Source organism: Nycticebus coucang, chromosome 20, assembly GCF_027406575.1.
Source record: "Nycticebus coucang isolate mNycCou1 chromosome 20, mNycCou1.pri, whole genome shotgun sequence".
NCBI lineage: Eukaryota > Metazoa > Chordata > Mammalia > Primates > Lorisidae > Nycticebus > Nycticebus coucang.
The window spans coordinates 65,339,381-65,360,185 of record NC_069799.1 but is presented as its reverse complement, the minus strand read 5'-3'; the positions used below and the strand labels follow the sequence as shown (position 1 = coordinate 65,360,185).

Sequence of the window (20,805 nt, the reverse complement as noted above, 5' to 3'; positions counted from 1 at the left end):
GTTGCTTAGTAGGCCCCAGCTGGGTTTGAACCCACCAGCCTCAGTGCACATGGCCAGCGCCCTAACCACTGAACTGCGGCACCGATCCCATAGGTTTTTCTTTCGTCTCTTACTGTGGTGAATTTCATGAATAAATTGTGTTAAGGCTTGAATTCCTGTTATAAACTTAATCAGGTTGTTTTGTATTTTATATAGATATGCTAGCTTATGTTTTTATTTAGGATTTTTGCATGTATTTTCTTCTTTTATTTATTTTGAGACCGAGTCTCACTTTGTTGCCCTGGGTAGAGTGCTGTGATGTCATAGCTCACAACAACCTCAAATTCTTGGGTTCAAGAGATCCTCTTGAACTCTTGCCACAGCCTCTCAAGTAGCTGGGACCACAAGCACCCACCACAACACCCTGCTAGTTTTTCTATTTTTCATAAAGATGGGTCTCGCTCTTGCTCAGGCTGGTCTTGAACTCCTGAGCTTGAGCAGTGCACCTGCCTCATCTTCCCAGAGTTCTGGGATTATAGGCATGAGCCACTATTTCTTTTTCTTTTTCTTTTTTTGAAAGACTTAAAGAGAGGAGAGGTAGCTCTTTGTAGTCCCTGCTGGAGTGTAGTGGTGTGATCATAGCTCAAGGTAATGTTAACACCTGGGCTCAAATAGGCCTCCTGCTTCAGTCTCCCAGGTAGCTGGGACTACAGATGGGTGCTACCACACCTGGCTCTTTTTTTTTTTTTGAGATAGTCTTACTATGTTGCCCTCAGTAGAGTGCTGTGACATCACAGCTCTCAGCCACTTCAAATTCTTGGGCTTATTAAGCAATTCTTTTGCCTCAGCCTTCCAAGTAGCTGGGATTACAGGCACTTGCCACAACGCCTGGCTATTTTTTGTTGCGGTTGTCATTGTTATCTAGGTAGCCTGGGCTGGGTTTGAACCCACCAGCTTCAGTGTATATGGCTGGCACCATAACCACTGTGCTATGGGCATCAAGCCTTATTTTTGTTTTTGTAGAGAAAAGTTTTTTCTTTTTTTGAGACAGAGCCTCAAGCTGTCACCCTAGGTAGAGTGCTGTGACATCACAGCTCACAGCAACCTCCAACTCCTAGGCTCAAGCGAGTCTCCTGCCTCTGCCTCCCAAGTAGCTGGGACTACAGGTGCCTGCCACAATGCCCGGCTATTTTTTGGTTACAGCCATCGTTGTTTGGTGGGCCGGGGCTGGATTCAAACCCACCAGCTCAGGTGTATGTGGCTGGTGCCTTAGCCACTTGAGCCACAGGTGCTGAGCCAGAGAAAAATTTTCACTATGCGGTCCAGGCTGGTCTTAAATTCCTGGGATTATAGGTGTGCATCACTGCCCTAGCCCCAACTTTTCTTTAGAAGTTAAAGACTTAGAGGAACAGCATTTTGGACTGTGTTAGTCCTTATAGACCAAATTTAGTCTTCAGCTGTGGAGACTTGTCAAAGGGGGTGAACATTACAGAATTATTCCTAATGCAAATTAGATACTCAGTAAACATTTGTTTATATAGTAGATAATGCTATAAATAGAATTATTCACTTGATGATTTTTTCTTTTTTCATTTTAGCATTTATGACATTAACAAAGAACAGGACTGTGTCAAGAACTCTGTGGGTATACTTGGTGAGAATGAATTAAGACCCTCCCAGCTACATTCTTTCTTAGAGAAGATCAAGACAGGGTTCATATCAGAGAAGATAGGGTATTGAACTAAGTGCTATTAAGTTATAGCTAATGAATCCAAAGTAGAATGATTTAAAAAGTTCAGTTTTAGGGCGGTGCCTGTGGCTCAAGGAGTAGGGCGCCGGTCCCATATGCCGGAGGTGGCGGGTTCAAACCCAGCCCCGGCCAAAAACCACAAAAAAAAAAAAAAAAAAGTTCAGTTTTAATTTAGATCGTGTAAAATAAAAGGAATTTTTACATTTCCAGTAGCCATAATTTTAAAAAAATCATTAGTCTAAAATTAATTAAATCATAAAAAGATTTCTTTGAAATTGATTTTTTTTTTGTTTGTGAACTGAAATACTTTAAATAATAGATGAATACATGCCTATGTAAGAAAAATCTAAATTGGAATAATAATGTATAAGGTAATGCGTTAAGTTTCCCTTTTATCCACCTCCCAATCTCAGTAACTATTGGCTTGGCTTTTTTTTGAGACAGAGCCTCAAGCTGTCTCCCTGGGTAGAGTGCTTTGACATCACAGCTCACAGCAACCTCCAACTCCTGGGCCCAAGCAGTTCTCCTGCCTCCACCTCCCAAGGAGCTGGGACTACAGGCGCCCGCCACAGAGACAGGGTCTCTTCCTCAGAGTGGTCTCAAACTCTTGAGCTCAAGCAGTCCACCCAGCTCAGCCTCCTAAAGTGCTAGGATTACAGGCATGAGCCACCACACCCTGCCTGATTTAGCTATTAACAGTTCAGTTTACCATTCTTCTAAATCTTCTGTATGCTTTCAAATAATCTTATTTATGTGTTTTTTATCAAATGACATTATATATGTTCTCAGTAGTATGTATATAAGTCAGCATATACAGAGTTACCTTGTTTGTCCTAGATGGGAGTTGTTCCCTGTTGATGGCAATTTAGGGTATTGCCAGTGTTTTCACTATTACAGATGCTGATATGCTGAATACCCTTATGTGTATGTGTGCACCTTGTGTACTTATCCTACTGTTTCTCAGGAATAGATTCCTAGAAATGGGATGGTCATTGGATATGGTAAGAGTTTTTTTTAGGTCCTGCCACATTGTGCTCTAAGAAGTAGTTATCCTAAACTAGCTATTCTTTAATATCTTAAAGATAATACATTTAGAATTAAGTAATGTACTGTTCCTTCAAACATCTATCAAAAGTCTTACTTAAACTAAATAAAATACGTGGGTATCTAGTACTGACAGATGGAGGTTGCCATCCTCTAGGCCCTAAAGTTTAGAGAGATACGGTTGTATACAGGTGGCTAGTTTTTGTTAGAATTATTGTTAGACTTAAGACGTTGACATTAGTTTATCTCATCATCTTCTTTTTTGTGTGTGTGATTTTTGGCGGGGGTGGGTTTGAACCCACCACCTTCGGCATATAGGACCAGCGCCCTATTCTTTGAGCCACAGGCGCCGCCCCTCATCATCATCTTTTCGGACTAGATGTTTATAGAACAGAGAACAGGTACCTGTGACCTATCAGAAGTTGGTTTATAATTTTTTCATCCCTATTACTAGAAGTTAAAAAGAGAAAGGAGTGTTTAAAACCAGTCTCACTTAGTATCTTTGTGATGGATTTGGAGAAAGAGGACGTAATCACAGGCATTTTGACCACAATTCCAACCTGTATGAAGCTTGACTTAACATTTAAGGCTGCACACACAAATAGAAATGCTGTAAAAGCCAGAGGCTACAGGAAAATTCAGGTTTCTAGAGCCATTGTGATTCAACTGAACCTTTTTCCATAAGCTCTTTAGATTGCTCACTTACACCCTAACGAGGACTCATAATACTTTATGGCTAAGGGATTTTCAAAGTTAACCTTCTTATACGCTGCTTTGGGTTTCTTTGTGGAATCACTTCTTCTTCCTTTTTGTAAAATACTCTGATAACTTTGAATGTTTAAAAGCGTGAGCTTTGCTCAGCAAAAATGAGGCCATTCCTTCACCAAGTATTCGTATTGTTTGGTATGCTAACTAGACTCTTAAATGAAAGTATCATGTAAAGAAGAGAGAGTGTCAAATAATTTTCTAGATAAAATTCTCATCCATCTCCTTTGCAGAGCAGAAAACTAATGCTTTCTTGAAAGTGTAATTGAAGTCACTATTGTGAAGCTATGAACGATTCCAGATAAGCTATAGTTTTCCAACAACTTTGCTTTTGACATACTTTTCCTTCTGCTAACCATCAGTTATTACTTTTATAAATATACCATTATTTGGGAACAGTATTCCCCATGCTGGTGTTAATAAAATATTTTCTGACCACATGTATTTAGGAAATACTGTGTTAAATCGTGTTTTCAATTGCACCATTTCTCTCAGTTTCAGAGTTTTCAGTTCATTATCATGCATTGTGACGCTCAAAAGTGGAAGTGTATGAGCTTAAATCTGTTTGCCTATTAATGTCTTGTAGAATTTAGAGAGGCTGATAATCAGTTATTTCCAGAGTTCCTTTTTTTTTTTTTTTTTTGAGAGACAGAATCTCACCTTGTTGCCCTGGGTAGAGTGTCGTCGTGTCGTAGCTCATAGCAACCTCAAACTCTTGGGCTCAAGCGATCCTCTTTTCTCAGCCTCATGAGTAGCTGAGACTACAGGCGCCTGCACATTACCCAGTTATTTTTTAGAGATGAGGTCTCACTGTTGCTCAGGCTGGTCTTGAACTCTTGAGCTCAAGCAATCCACTGGCCTTGCGCTCCTAGAAGGCTGGAATTCCAGCCATGAGCCACCACACCCAGCCCAGAGTTACTTTTTTTAAAACTTACATTTTTTTCACTATAAACAATGTTTCTCAAAAATTGAGCCTCAGAGTATATAGAATTAGATTTTTGAAAATTATCTTGCTTTTTAAAAAAACTATTAAATACGAAGTCTTCAAAATTATACTTTCTGAAGGATTCTAGTTTTGTGTTTGGGCCTGTAAGGATGAATTTGTGATACGAATTTAAAGATGCACAGGCTTCCCAGTTTGTTGGGAATAATGCAGCTAATAAAGCTACAGTTTTACTATTATCACTGAGGTTTTGCTGTTTGACCCTATTCAGATATCTGTGCTTTTTACAGCTCTGGTACACTGAATAGGGAAAGAGAAAGTGAAACTGAGCAAAAGTCAAAGTAAAACTTACCAGCATGTAGACCAGCTGCACCAGCTTCAGAATAGGCTTCAATACTTTGTCCTTTTTTTCTTTCCTATTTTAATTACAATATTTAACTTCAATACTAGGATGTTTACTGAAGGATTTTTATAATACCTTGATAATTGAAGTATTAGGACAGTTTAATCCAAATTAAATTTATTGAAATGTTTCTTTTCATTCCTGTGATAGTCTACTTTCTGTATATCTATTATGAATAAATTAATTTTTTAAAATACTTTTTGCCCTTTAACTTTTGAGCTTTAATGCATTTGCCATTAAGTTTGGTAAAAGTGGCAAGCCATGTGAATGTACTTATTTTATGCTATGTGACCAAAACTTCCAGTGCTTATATAAATTATTCCATTCTTACTATTTAAAAACAATAGGTTTATAAACTTCCCACCTTGATAAATAGAATAGAAAGAATGCAAAGGAAAGGAGTAAACAGTTCAAATGGTTAAATGTTAGGAGCAGTTGTTAGGCTTGGTTCTTGATGATGTAAAGACTTATTACCCCCTCAGTACTTTTCAGTTAGGAAGCCAGCCTCTCATGTTGGGTGCATCAGTGTCCGGGGTAGTACATGAGTATCATTGGCAAAATGCACTTTCCAAAAAATATGGTTTTATTTTGTAAAATGAAAAAAAAATTTTATAATACAACCCACAGGAAGTAAAACTCAATAGACTACTCCTTGGCTGGTCAGGGGACAGTAGTAAGCCCAAAGGAACCTAACAAGCTGACTTGGGGATTTGATGAGAAGATGGTGAGGGTAAGTTGACCAGAAAGGGCCATAGGTTGGGGAAAAACTCAGGGGAGAAACACTGTAAATAAATGAAACTAAAGGCCATTTACCAATGAGAAATTGTAAAAGGTCTAAGCAGTTGTTGACTGTCACCTTGACACTACAGTTGGCTCTGCTTTTGATCAGCTGCACTTGGGATGCACAGCTTTCAACCAAAGGCATGAGGGGCCTGGCAGGACATCTTTAAGCTTCTGTATTAAAAGTAATCCACCCTTATTTGTAATTTATTTTTCTTCATCTGGCAGGTCTTTCAAATTTAAAACAGTACAGATAGGGCGGTGCCTGTGGCTCAAAGGAGTAGGGCACCAGCCCCATATACAGGAGGTGGCGGGTTCAAACCCAGCCCCAGCCAAAAACTGCAAAAAAAAAAAAAAAAACAGTACAGATATGGTGGCCACAGCACATGAGAATTTCTCAGTTATACGGGAAGGAAATAGGTGATGTTCTGAGTGATAATATTCAGGATGTCCCCGTGTCCCATCCTTTGGTATCTTAAACAGCTGCATTATCTTCGTTTGTGTCTTCCAGTTTTTGAGACAGTGCCCTTGAGTTCAGACTCTGTCTTCCAGAGGGCAGTCTCGCTCCTCCACTCTTCTTACTTGGACTCTGCATCTGAGCATGGTTTTCAGTACAGTCAAGTGACTTTGGTGAAAAATGACATTTTCTTAAATGAGGTGAGGTATTTGGTACATACTGTGACAGTTTTATTTTAGTTTTAACACAAATAGACCCCTCATCTTTGGTATATAAGTGTAGCTCTTTCTAGGTATCAGTTTTCAGATAAGATGAAAGATCCTTGGAAATAGTCACTTAGAAGGTAATACAGTCTAGGGAATACAAAAATAATGCCTTTGAGTAGTTTCATAACAGGAAGAATTTTAAAAATAAATATAAGGCTAAATAGCATGTTTTTACAGCATTTGGTTTTTCTTTCTTTATACAGTACAAAACTTTTTACCAACAAAAAAAAGCAAGTAACTATACTCAGGAAGAACTTCAAGAAACTCACGGGTTTCTTCTTTTTGAAACTGAAAGTCAGGTAAGGGAATTAGGTGTAGAAAATTAATTTTGTGTTAATGGTATCATTAGTCTTAAATATTGGTGCTTCAGTTCTATAAAATGTTTCTGATTACCAGTTCCTCAGTGTTTTTGTTAGTTTGGTAGCAGTATAAACGACAATGGCAAAAACCAGACATGAAAGAGATTTGGTATCTAGAACTGTATTTTGTTAATGAAGATTCAAAGTAACCTTGGATATGGACTCTAATGTCTACAACTTTTCATGATTTCTCTTTAGTTTTTTGTTTTGTTTTGTTTGAGACAGAATCTTGAGCTGTTTCCCTGGGTAGAGTGCTGTGATGTCATAGCTCACAGCTGCCTCCAACTCTTGGGCTCATGTGATCCTCTTGTCTCAGTTTTTCTATTTTTGGTAGAGATGGGGTCTTGCTTTTTACTCAGGCTGGTCTTGAACTCCTGAGTTTAAGCAGTCCAGCTGCCTCGGCCTGCCAGAGTGCGAGGATTACAGGCGTGAGCCACCATGCCCGGCCTTGTTTTGTTTTGCTTTATTGAGATAGAGTCTCACTCTGTCACCCTGGGTAGAGTGCCATGGCAATTATCATAGCCTACAGCAACCTCAAACTATAGGGCTTAAGGGATTCTCTTGCCTCAGCCTTCTGAGTAGCTGGGACTACAGGTACCAGCCACAACGCCTGGCTGTTTTTAGAGATGGAGTCTCATTCTTGCTCAGGCTGGTCTAGAACTCATAAGCTTAGATAATCCACCCAGTTTGAGCTCCCAGAGTGCTAGGATTACAGGCTTGAGCCACTGTGCCCTGGCCATCTTTGTTTGTAAGTGGATGAGATTTGGATTAATACAGGTTTTTTAAGTGTCAGTAATGCCCTTTAATGGAATGAATATCCAGATATTCCTCCATTTTTGATCGTTTACATAGATGTATTTTGTTTCCTGTTGAGGCCTTTCAAGTTTAAATTACATGATTTCAGACGGGTGCAGTGGTTCACACCTGTAATCCTAACACTCTGGGAGGCCAAGTTCAATACCAGCCTGAGCAGGCACAAGACCCCGTCTCTACTAAAAATGAAAAACTGAGGCAAGAAGATCGCTTGAGCCCGAGAGTTTGAGATTGCTGCAAGCTATGATGCCACAGAACTCTACCAAGGGCAACAAAGTGAGACTGTGTCTCAAAACTAACTAAATAAATAATAAATTACATGATTTCGGGGATAAGATGGATGCTTTCAGCATTCTAGTTAGTTGGAATTATTTCATTCAATCGGAATTATTTCATTCAATCATCCCTGTTGTTGCCTGTATCTAAAATATGGGGGAAGAGAACTGTGTACAGAGTACATCTCCTAAAGTATGTATGGCTTCCTAGATATAATTTAAACAGTATTAAATATCTCTCATCACAATGTAAAATAATTTGGCCGGCACAGTGGCTCATGTTTATAACCTTAGCACTTTGGGAGGGTGAGGCAGGAGGATCGCCATGAGACCAGGAGTTTCAGTTTGCAGTAAGATATGATGACATCACTATGTTCCAGCCAGGGCCAAGAAAAAAAAAACTGCCTTAAACTAATTCAGATGTAATTGTTTGTTTGTTTGGTTGTTGTTGTTGTTGTTGTTGTTGTTGTTTTTTTGTAGAGACAGGGTCTCACTTTATGGCCCTCAGTAGAGTGCCGTGGCCTCACACAGCTCACAGCAACCTCCAACTCCTGGGCTTGATTCTCTTGCCTCAGCCTCCCGAGTAGCTGGGACTACAGGCGCCCACCACAACACCCGGCTATTTTTTGGTTGCAGTTAGGCCGGGGCCGGGTTTGAACCCGCCACCCTCGGTATATGGGGCCAGTGCCCTACCAACTGAGCCATAGGCGCCGCCCCTGTTGTTGTTGTTTTTTGCAGTTTTTGGTCAGGGCTGGGTTTGAACCGCCACCTCCAGCATATGGGGCTGGTGCCCTACTCCTTTGAGCCACAGGCGCTGCCAAGATGTAATAGTTTGGTTTGGTTAATGGTTTAGAAAGAATAAAGAAAGAATAAGGGCAGATTTGCTTAAGAATAATTAACACTAATATATAAGAATTATATAGTAATACTAGAAAGCTTATCCCTGTTTTAACTCTATCATCTAAATCCAAATAAGGTATGCTATGAATTCACACTAAAAATGACATTTGAAGATAAGACATTTTCAAATTTAGTGGTTTTAAGTTTATAATCAGAAAAGAAATAATCACAAGAGGCTTTATCTGTGACCATTTAATTTAGTTTTGCTGGTGACATTTTTGTTAGTAGAAATGGTAAAATTTTATGAACATTTTGCACCGTTAATCACAACACAAGCTTGCTTTGTACCATGAATGCATACAGTGAACAGATTGATTTTATTTTAAAGTTTGTCAATTATAGCCTTACTTCATTGCCTCTTTAAAGACTGATAATGATAAGCAAAGTAACATGTCTTGTTTAAAGGCAAAATTAGCTTGTCAGCGTGGACTCCGTGTTGGCACGAGCACTGTCACTACTCTTGGTGATCCAGCCAAAGGTAAGTCTGCAAAGGAAAAAGACTTCTCTTTCACTAAGTGGGGTTTAGTTAATTTCATTAGTAAAAACTTTGCAACTATGGAGTGTGGAGGGTGGGAGAGGACATAATCAAAAATAAGGTTTTAAACTTTAATTACAGTGATAACAAAAAGAAAAAAAGAGAAACAGAACGGTAGGAAAGCTTATGAGTTAATAGAAAAGTAATCTAATGGTTAAGAACATGAATTAGCACTAAACTTTTTAAAACTTCAGTTCCTCATTTGTACAATAGATTAAATTACCTTACAGAATTGTGAAGAATAAATGAGGCTATGTAAAGTGCTTATTCCAGGAGCTGGCATGTCCTCAGTGAGTGGACAGCACTACTTTTGTGAATTGTATTCGAGAAATAATGAAAATAGTTGCTGGCTGCCATGGCCTATGCCTGTAGTCTCAGCTTCTCTGGAGACTGAGGCAGGAGGATCACTTGAGCCCAGGAGTTCAAGTCTAGTCTGAGCAAAATAGATTCTGTCTCTAAAAATGAATTGAAATAAAATAAAAATAGCTGGAAAAGGAATCAGAACTGAGTTTGAAGCTGGGTTGGTAGGAGTGGGTGTGTGTTGAAGCCCAGACGTTGTTAGTGGAATGGTAGAGAAGAAGATAGTGAGGAACAGAACTTCTGGATCATTTATGGTGTGGGGAGGTGCAGGGAGCATAGCACAAAGCAGGAGAAGGTGTCAGGAGCAGTTCTTTGAATGAAGAATCAGAAAATAGTGTCAAAAAGCAGAAGATCTCAGGAAGAGGAGGCATGTTTAACAGTGCCAGGTGCTGTAGAATGTGGAGGTCAGGACCGAGAAAGACAATGGGGCTTCATGGCTACATTCCTGCTGACCTTTTTTTTAGAAAACAACACTGCTTTATTGAGATACACGACATCAGACAAGTTGGTGAACTCATCCTGGAAAGTGCTGCACACCTCGTTGCTGAGTATCACTATGGTCACCTTTGAAGTACTACCCTTGGCCATCTGTGACCCTAGTGATTTTCAGCAATGAGGTGTATAGCACCTTTTCCAGGATGAGTTTGCAAACTTGATTGTCCAACCTCATAATTCACACACCACTGAATCCATCATTTAAAATGTACAGCTCAATGTTGTAGCATGTATCAGTAATACTTCGTTCCTTTTATGGGTGAATAATACAGTCATACACTGCTAAATGACAGGAATACATTCTGAAAAGTGGGTTGTAGGCAATTCTGTAATTGAGTGAACATCATAAAGTGGGTTTGCTCAAACTCAGATGGCATGGTCCTCTGTACACCGAGGCGCAGACCGTTCTCCTAGGAACCTGCACAGCGTGTTACTATGTGGAATACTATACTGTTGTAACACAGTGGTAAATATTTGTGTATCTCAACATAGACAAGATACAGTTAAAATATGGCATTAATAATCTTATGGGACCACCATTATCATATGCCTGGTCCATCATTGACTGTAATGTCTCTGATGTGTGACCGTATTTCATGTTATGGTTATAGCACATTTTTAAAAGTCTGTTCATCAATTCTTGGACATTTGAGTTGTTCTGACCTTTGGCTGTTGTGCATAATGCTACTATGAACATACATGTACAAGTTTTTGTGTGGACTTCCCACGTCCACACAAAAACTTGATTTCATTTCTCTTGATTACATAACTAGTAGTGGAGTCACTGGGGCGTATGGGAAGTGTGTATAGAACAAAAAGTTTTCAAACTTCCTTCAGTTCACCTTCTAAATGTTAAAGGTTATAAATTCATAACCCCAGCAACGATGCATAAAACCTTTTTTCTTCTTCTTTATTTTTTCACCCTCTTTTCATTATGAAAAATTCAAACATGTAGAAACAGTGGAGAGCACAATATAACACAGCCATCACCAGAGTTTAACAGGTGCTGTTTTGTGTTTGTTTGTTTGTTTTAGAGACAGAGTCTCACTTTGTCGCCCTCAGTAGAGTGCTGTGGCGTCACATAGCTCACAGCAACCTCAAACTCCTGGGCTTAGGCGATTCTCTTGCCTCAGCCTCCCAAGTAGCTGGGACTACTGGCTATTTTTTGTTGTTGTTGCAGTTTGGCCGGGGCGGTTTGAATCTGCTGGTGCCCTACCCGCTTAGCCACAGGCACCGCCCCAATCCCATGATTTTATTGCTGATGTCTGAGAGGCTGGCTTCAGTAGAGTTGTGGGTTGTTACTGACAAATACATATTCTTCAAACACTTATCATATAATAGTAATAGTAATAGTTTCTATCATTATGATGTTTCATGGTTTTAAAAGTTTAATGATGTTTTTAAATGTTCATGAGAACCTTGAGGTTCCTAACTGGAACCCAGGCTTCTGACCACAGATTTATCTCTCTTTTCCACTACATCACGCTTTTCTTACTTTGCCCTTTATGTTTCAAAAGAGATGCCTCTGAGGAAGAGCTCTCATGTCTGTCCTTCCCTCCTCATTTTCACTGCTCCTTATTGAAATCCTCTTCGCCTGGCTCAGCTTCTATGGGTGCTTCCTAACTGTTCCTCTCGTCTTTCCTCTCCAAGGGGCAGTGTGCTGTTTAAAACCTTAAATGGTTCTCTGCTGCCTGCATAATAAAGGCTAAGTCGAGGATTGTAGGAAGATCTTTGCTGTCCAGCTCCAGGCTTCCCCTTCAGCCCAGTCTCCCCTGCTTTCTCTGCTTCTTACCCTGTGGCCTGTGCCCTAAACACTCGATGATCTTTTATGCTTTTACAAGGTCTGATAATTAAGTTCACAAACTCATCCTAGAAAAAGTGCTACACATCTCATTGCTGAATATCACTATGGTCTCCTTCGAAATACTCCCCTTGGGAATCTATGTGCTGATGCCAGTGTGTAGGCCACCCTTCAGAGCAGTGTTGGGAGTTCTGTTTCTAGCATGACCATCAGAGCTGTCTTCATACAGCACACAAAACCAAGTAACAATAATGAACACAACTCAGCAAGACACCGCCACACGTCAACCTGAACACAGCTGTGAGACACTGATATACCAAGGTGATGAGCCCTTACCAGGGTGTACAGTGCTGCCAACGTAAGCACATGTCGGTAAGCTCGAGAACTTAATTGTCAGACTTTGTAGGACAACAGCTCTGAAGGTCATTCCAGAAAAAAAGAGTTCCAAAATTTCTTTGAAGTTTGAGCTAGGCACTGGCATCAGTGTGCAGCTTCCATAGTGATATTCAGCAATGAGGGAGTACTTTTTCTAGGATGAGTTTGCAAACTTCGTTGTTAGACTTCAAATGCTTTCATTCATATTCTTCTCTACTTAGGATTTCATTGCTCTCGCTAAAGAACTTGTTCTTGCCCAGACAGATAGAATTATATTATTTCTGTTCTCAATTTTTTTTTTTACATACCACTTTGCAGCATTTAATGATACTTATTTCCATTTCTTTGTGCCCTCACATTTCACAAATATTTAAGTGCCTGCGATATATGTTGGGCTGTGGTGTAGCTACAATGGCAATTAGAACAAATATAACCTTGCTGTAATAGGATTCATAATGAGAATAAGCATTTTTGAAGCAGGAACTTTATGTCACTGCTATCTATCATAAAACTGTTGTGTAGTACACATGATTAAGAAAGCTTACTGATATTTTTTATAAAGAATAACTTGAGAATCAGATTGTCATAGACTTTTTGGTTGAATGATTGTGTGGCGGGGAAAAAACACAAATATACAATTTTCTAGAATTTTAGGATTTGTGTTTTTTTAATCCTTTTTAGTTGTTGTACCCAACTAGAAAGTTGGTTTTCAAGTGTATATTTTAAACTATAATGTTTCTATACCTTTAGAATATTACCCATAGTCTTTAAAAGATAAGCAATATTGAAACATGTTTAAAATGGACATTTATTTGTCCTTTGTGTAGTCTTGTTCATTAAAGGTGGTAGCCTTACATGTGAATTGTGTCAGTGTAAGTAATATTTTTAAAAATGTAAATTAACCTATATTTTATACTTTTGTAGGTGTATACATTTCCAAATACTCAGACTATCTTCATCCAAGGCCATGGTATCATGGGAAATCTGGTTATGTTGTAATTTTTAATCTAATTAAGGTAAAGCCAAGATGTACTTTTATGTAACTTTCTTTTAAAGACTGGAGGTTACCTGCCTGTGATATTCTTTGTAGACTATAAGCTGAACATAGCCCTTGCTAAAGAAATCTATTCAAATTCAGAGAAAACAAAACTATTTTTTCTTTTCATTAAAAACAACGTTTTTATTCATTTACTAGCTTGTCTATGAGCATTTTTAATTAAAAACTTCGAAATAGGGCGGCGCCTGTGGCTCAGTGAGTAGGGTGCCAGCCCCATATGCCGAGGGTGGCGGGTTCAAAGCCAGCCCCGGCCAAACTGCAACCAAAAAAATAGCCAGGCATTGTGGTGGGTGCCTGCGGTCCCAGCTGCTCGGGAGGCTGAGGCAAAAGAATCGCATAAGCCCAAGAGTTAGAGGTTGCTGTGAGCCGTGTGACATCATGTCACTCTACCCGAGGGCGGTACGGTGAGACTCTGTCTCTACCAAAAAAAAAAAAAAAAAAACTTCAAAATAATAAAAGCGTGCACTGAAAAGTCTTCCTCACCCGTCAGCTGCTTTAGAAACGTGAAATAATGGATAACAAGTAGCTTACCTGTTGATATGATTACCCTTATAAACCATAGATTTGGAAGACATTTTTGGTTTGGTTTAAATTGCTAGTATAAGAAGTCTTTGTTTTCTTTTTCCATAAAACATCAGACCTTTTTCATAGCTTCACATGGCACCTAGAACTGATGAGCTCACAGATTTCTTAATGTCTTAAATAGTACGGTTAGTGAACAGTGCAATGTGAATTTTTACACTAATAGTAGGGAAACTGATTTTAGATGTTTGTGGGCTTTGGGGGGACATTTCTTTTTTTTTTTTTTTTTTGTAGAGACAGAGTCTCGCTTTACGGCCCTCGGCAGAGTGCCGTGGCCTCACACAGCTCACAGCAACCTCCAACTCCTGGGCTTAAGCGATTCTCTTGCCTCAGCCTCCCGAGTAGCTGGGACTACAGGCGCCCGCCACAACACCCAGCTATTTTTTGGTTGCAGTTTGGCCGGGGCCGGTTTGAACCCGCCACCCTCAGCATATGGGGCTGGCGCCTTACCAACTGAGCCACAGGCGCCGCTCTGGGGGACATTTCTGTGGTCTGGTTTTGTTTTATTGTTTCTGTTTATAGCTTTCTTACTTTCTTAAATTCTCTGGTTACAAACCCAACACTACTGATCCTTTTTTTTTTTTTTTTTTTTTTTTTTTGAGTGTGAACTCTTCTTATTCCAAAGTTTGATCCCCCAAAAGTAGAGGGAAACTAACATTGCTCTGAAGAGCAATTACTGCTTTCCCCCCCCTTTCCTCTTTTCTTCTGCCCTGTGGTTAAGTGCTGCTGCAGAAAGTAGGCTTGTCTGTGCATAATAATAGGCATTTGGGATTTATTTATATTAGATTGTACCTCAGCCTTGGTCTCTTGCCACTGAATCCCACCCTTTCTGGCTGGGGATTGCTGTTTTCGCCTTTATCTCTTAATCCTTTTTACCCTGTTTCACAAAATTGAGCCACAGTCAGTGCCATAAGATGTTTGATAAGGACAAGGTAGCGGCTGTGATTGTGACATAGAAGTCCTAGGTATGTGCTTTGTGTTGCCTGTGGTGGTCCTGTAAACGAAGAGGCAGGATTTAACAACAGAAGATCCTTTTAAAAAGTAATTGCATTCTTCCTAAAAATTACTTACAGTCCCAAATCCTACTTTCATATATTGTTATTATATACATTTTTCCATATATACTGGATTCATAAGAAGTTTATACTATGTATCTTTATATGCTAATTCTTTTTTAACTTTTTATTGTGAACATTTTCTTATGTCATTTGAAATAACTTTTTGAATCGTATAATATTTTATACGGTTGGCTCTTCAACCCCCGCCCCCCATTTTTGAGAGTCATGCAACCCTTGACGAAGAGCAATCTGTGAGGGAAATACTGTGGACTGTGCAGTGATCAGGGCTGGCCACCTGCTGAGTGCTTGGTTCCTTGTTTCTGCTCCTTACTGACTTACTAAGCCCTAGCATAACAGAAGTATCTTAGTCTATAATTTACAATTGATAATTCAGTTTGGAGACTCATCTTTTGAAATTTTAGAGTTTATTTGTCATTTATTATGTTTCAGTCATTTAATAACCAGTCAGTGACTACTATAACATAAAATATGGTGGGGTAGGCTGAGTGCACCTGTAATCTGAGCATTTTGGGAGGTCAAGGTTAGGAGATTGGCTTGGGCCCAAGAGTTTGAGACCACCCTGGGCAACGAAGCAAGAGGGTTGCTTAAGCCCAGGAGTTGCTGTGATCACACAACTGAACTCCAGCCGGGTGACAGAGCTATATAGTTTTCTTTAAAGAAACAGCTCTTTTAAATTTGGGGCAACTCCTTTATTCCCTTCGATAAGGTGATTTAAAGCTATGGATATTTGCCTTAGATAACTCAAACACATTTTATTTGTAAATAAAATTTTAAGTCTTTTCAGGTGATTATGACTGTTGCCTTAAGATGACTTTTTAAGAAGCATAGTTATTAATACACTTTCCATTAGTTGAAATACCTCTTTGTTAGGCTACTTCTACATGAATCCTAGAGCAAAGGTTATTGCTATTTGAAGACATCTGATTAGCTTTAATATTTTTATTCTAGGGAAAAGTCAAGTTTGTGTCTGAAAATTTTACAACTAACTACACTAGGCCGTCTTCTGGCTATGATTGCCACATTGCTGCAAACACTAACAAGGTTTCTCACAAGACAAGTCATTTTCGTGCCTTTGAACTAAGTCAGGTACAGTCATCTGTGAATAAAAAATAGCCAAGGTATATTTCTGAATGGAATGTGTTAAATTTAAGGGTTATGGGGGTTGAGATAAACTAGGTAATACGCAGTTCTGTGGTGCTACCCTAATAATACTTATTTTTCTTCTTTCAGTATTACCTTTATGAACTCTTGGGCAACACTGTTACTGAGCGGCCTAGGCAGATCTGTCCTTATGTAATTGTAGCTTTTCAATACAGGGAACCTAAAAAGATGGCAGCACCAGCTTATAAAAGCATGTAAGTAATTATGTGTATGCTTTGTTTTACTGGATTTGTTGTTAATGCTCTTATAAAAGTGCCTTTCTGTCTTTTGTTTTCTAGGCTTGAACTTGGTGAAAATGGTAAGGAATCTTCCATTGATTCTTACAGTTTCTTTTTTTTTTTTTAAGTAAATGTTTCATTTATAAATAATCTTAATCTCTCTTTCATTTCCTAAAGTTCTCAGCTCTCCATGGAAAGGGAAATTAATTATTCAAGGCCATATACTTTGTGATATTACTCTTTGGTCGACTTATGGTACAGTGCTTCCAATACAGCTGTAAGTATTAAATTTTGTGTGCCTTACTAATACTTGTATTAAAAGATTTTTTGTTTATTCTAAAATTCTCATTCTGGTGTCTCGATGGTTGGCATTGTTATGAAATACAGAAATTGTGCTTGGTTTTAGATTTAAGTGCATTTGGGTAGATGTTTTTAGCACAGAGCCATGACACAGGAGACCTAAAGTCTAATCCATTAATGGAAAAATGATCTCTTAGGGATAAATTAAAGTATTTTAATCTATAAGTTTGACTTTTCACAAAAAGCAAGTCATTTGCCTAGATAGTAGCAGATTATAGCCACTTGATCCTATTGTTGAGTTTTTACTAAAGTTTGCAGTATCTGATTTTATAATTTCACGTGATTCTTTTAGAAAATATTGACCATTAAACGAGGCAGGGCATTATAGCCTGTAAGAAAAAATAAAAGTTCTGTGAATAAATAAGTGGCAGAGAAGGGAAAGTTCTCCCTCACTGCAGAGTGCACCTAATAAATGGAAAGTGCTCAGTTAGAAAACCACTGTTTTGCAATATAATAATACCAAATAGCAGATGCTAAAAATAGTAGGTGGAAGTTTGATAATATTTACATGTCTCACAACATTTCCCCACAATTTGCTCATTAATCACAAAGGAGAAAAATACAGACTTTCAAGGAGAGAAAACTGGCGGATACCATCTTAACTAAGTGGTTAAATTAATGTCACCATTAATGAAATGGGTGTCATGTGCTTTCTCATAAATGTATGATGTACAGGAGATGACATAGTATCACCTCTGTCTGGGATACCTGCTAGTCTAACCAGGAAGAAACATTAGACCTACCCAGATTAAGGAGGATTCTGCAAAATGGTCTATATCCTTCAAAATGATAAGCTCATTATAGGTAAAGAAAGACTAAAATACTTTCTAGAGGAAAGGAGACTCAAGGAACATGGTAACTAAGTACAGTGTAGCATCCTGCATTGGAAATTTTCTCTTGCTTAGAAGAACCCTAGTGAGGCAGTTGGAACAATTTGAATAAGACCTGGGTTAAGTCACAGTGCTGTATCGTTGTGAATTTGTTAATTTTGCTAATTGCTTTGTGGTAGTATAAGAAAATTTCCTTTTGGATGGCACCTGTGGCTCAGTGAGTAGGGCACCGGCCCCGTATACCGAGGGTGGCGGGTTCAAACCCAGCCCCGGCCAAACTGCAACAAAAAAAATATCCAGGCGTTGTGGCGGGCGCCTGTAGTCCCAGCTGCTCGGGAGGCTGAGGCAAGAGAATCACGTAAGCCCAAGAGCTGGAGGTTGCTGTGAGCCGTGTGACGCCACGGCACTCTACCGAGGGCGGTAAAGTAAGACTCTGTCTCTACAAAAAAATAAAAAAGAAAGTATGCCAAAGTATTTCCGATAAAAGGGCAGCGTCATTTTATATTTTACTCTCAGAAGATTCACAGCTTGACCAACATAAAGAAACCCCCATCTCTACAAAAAAAATAGAAAAACTAGGTGGGTGTGGCAGGCTTCTGTTGTCCCAGTACTCAGGAGGCTAAGGCAAGAGGATCGCTTGAGCCCACGAGTTTCAGGTTGCTGCTGTGATGATGCCATTGTACTCCATCTAGGCAACAGAGTGAGACCCTGTCTAAAAAAGAACAAAACAACAAAGAAGGTTAAAAAAATAATGTGTGGGCCGGGCGTGGTGGCTCACGCCTGTAGTCCCACCACTGTGGGAGGACAAGGCGGGTGGATTGATACCCGCCAGCAGTCAGCCAGAGTAAGACCCCGTCTCTACTAACAATATCAAAAACAGCCAGCACCGCAGGAGAAAGAAGAAAATCAACAAAAAAGGAGTACTTCAAACAAAGAAGAATGAACAAGCACACTGAAATTAAAAATAAAAAAAAAATTGTTTTTTAAATAATAATAATAATAATGTGTGGGTATAGAGAGAGAATGACAAGGCAAGCATAGTGTACTGTTGACATTTGGAGATTCTGGGTAAAGAGCATAAAGCTTTGTACTTTCTTTACACTTTTCTGTAAGTCTAGAACTATTTCAAAATAAGTTTTCAAAAAGAAAAAAGGAGTTGGGAAATAATACAGAGATCTGTATGTGGTTCATTCTGTGACATTGCCTGGTAAGAAACCCAGCATTACTGAGAGTTTTCAACTCTTCCATAGCATAACATTTTAAAATTCTCAGTTCTGGCTTGGTGCCTACACAACAGCTAGGGCACCAGCCGCATACACCAGAGCTGGCAGGTCTGAACCCAGCCCAGGCCTGCCAAACAACAATGACAACTGCACCAAAAAAAAAAAAAAAAGCCAGACGTGGCGGGCGCCTGTAGCGCCAGCTACTTGAGGGGCTGAGGCAAAAGAATGGCTTAAGTCCAAGAATTTGAGGTTGCTGTGAGCTGTGACACCATGGCAATCTACTAAGGGCAACATAGTGAGAGTCTGTCTCAAAAAAATAAAATATTTTGTAATGAATCAAACTAGCTCACTATGACTGACAATGAAAATACACTAACACCTGAGAAACTGGAACGGGAGTGAGGGGAGATAGCACTTTAAGGAACCTTTTGCCAACAGCTTTGCTTTTCCCCAGGTACTGTTAGCAGAAACCTGCTTGTTGGCACAAAGGTCTAGCATCTTGTCTGGAGCCCAAGAATAGATCTGAGAGGGAAGCTTAGCCCTCTTCAACCCTACTCTGGAATTAGAGGTCTGAGGAAAGAACAAGGTGCATATAAATGCTAAACAAGCTCTGGCTTTTGACAAGAGCAACAATAAGACAATTGCACATCATCAACACCAGACTCCCTTGCTACAGCTTTAACTGGGCAACAGACTGATCTAGCAATATTCCTCCTGATTTACCTTCTGGGACCTAGTTGTAATACATTTCAACATTCATTTGCACCGCTAGGTATGGATTATATGTGATATGCAAGAATAAAGTTCTCCATTTCTACAAAAAAATAAATAAAATAAAATTCTCAGTTCCTATATACCTAATTTTTTTGCGTGTATAGATGTTTTGTTTATACCAAAAATGTGAACATCTTTGCAGGCCATGGTCTGTGGGTCATATCTATAAGCATGCATGCTGTTTACCCCGGAGGATATCAATTTAAGGGCTTTTTTGTGGTTATGATATTTCATTTGCACTTATATTAGAAAACCAAAAGTTATGGGCCTATAGTTACAGTATTTATTACACTGTTTGATATTGTTTTGTTTTTTTAGACCACAGGAACTAGATTTTAAGTATGTAATAAAAGTGTCTTCCTTGAAAAAAAGACTACCAGAAGCTGCCTTCAAAAAACAGAATTACTTGGAGCAAAAAGGTCTGTTGAAGTGTAATGACACACAGCCTTGTTCACTTATTTTCCACCTTGTCTTCCAAACGCACGCTTGCTTGCTGTCTCTTCTGTCTCCCCATCTTAAGTGATTCTTAAAAGGGTGTTTTGTGGAAAAGTTGTAGAGTTACTATTAATATGTTCTTTAGTTCCTTAGAGACCAATTAAAAACTGCGAAAGATTATGTCATCCAAGATGACAAAGACTACTTTTAACATAGAACACTAAGGGAATTAAGCAAACAAAAACTAAAAATAGTTGGAAACTTGTAAGCATTCCTCTTCAGGAGAACATAATATTTATTTATTTATTTTTTGAGACAGAGCTTCAAGCTGTCGCCCTGGGTAGAATGCTGTGGCATCACAGCTCACAGCAACCTCCAACTCCTGGGCTCAAGCGAGTCTCCTGCTTCTACCTCCCAAGTAGCTGGGACTACAGGCACCGCCACAATGTCCGGCTATTTTTTTGGTTACAGCTGTCATTGTTGTTCCGCGGGCCCAGGCTAGATTCAGACCTGCCAGCTCAGGTGTATGTGGTTGGTGCCTTAGCTGCTTGAGCCACAGGTGCCAAGCCTTATTTATTATTTTAATCTCAAATGAAAGAAAAACAAAATGTGAGAAGGGAATTTTCTGGTTGTTTAGGTTAGTTCTAGGAACATTATTTTATAGTATTTCTTCATCTTGTTAGTCCTATAGTGATGCCAGTAAGGGAGCATTGTTTTAAAATAATTATTTCAATAGCTTTTTATTAAGGAGTTTTATAATCAAGAACATTAAATAATAAAAGTATT

The 20,805-nt window shown here is 39.1% G+C and overlaps 1 protein-coding gene and 1 non-coding gene across 8 annotated transcripts in view; both read left to right on the top strand.

Moving 5' to 3' along the window:
* The window catches only part of TASOR2 (transcription activation suppressor family member 2), a 79,714-nt gene that overhangs the window by 21,772 nt on the left and 37,137 nt on the right, over positions 1-20,805 (top strand). For 2 of the 7 annotated variants that reach the window (XM_053572942.1, XM_053572948.1), the window contains exons 2-10: positions 6,176-6,321; positions 6,591-6,686; positions 9,140-9,212; positions 13,225-13,316; positions 15,967-16,104; positions 16,249-16,373; positions 16,458-16,477; positions 16,575-16,674; positions 19,903-20,003. In XM_053572942.1, the coding sequence (XP_053428917.1) occupies positions 6,176-6,321; positions 6,591-6,686; positions 9,140-9,212; positions 13,225-13,316; positions 15,967-16,104; positions 16,249-16,373; positions 16,458-16,477; positions 16,575-16,674; positions 19,903-20,003 (891 nt within the window). The remainder of the gene's footprint in view (positions 1-6,175; positions 6,322-6,590; positions 6,687-9,139; positions 9,213-13,224; positions 13,317-15,966; positions 16,105-16,248; positions 16,374-16,457; positions 16,478-16,574; positions 16,675-19,902; positions 20,004-20,805) is intronic. The other 5 variants (XM_053572943.1, XM_053572945.1, XM_053572944.1 and 2 more) reach the window with 5 other exon arrangements.
* Positions 19,134-19,198, top strand: LOC128573205 (small nucleolar RNA SNORD29). Its single transcript, XR_008376364.1, has one exon. It is a non-coding gene; the product is annotated as a small nucleolar RNA SNORD29 (small nucleolar RNA).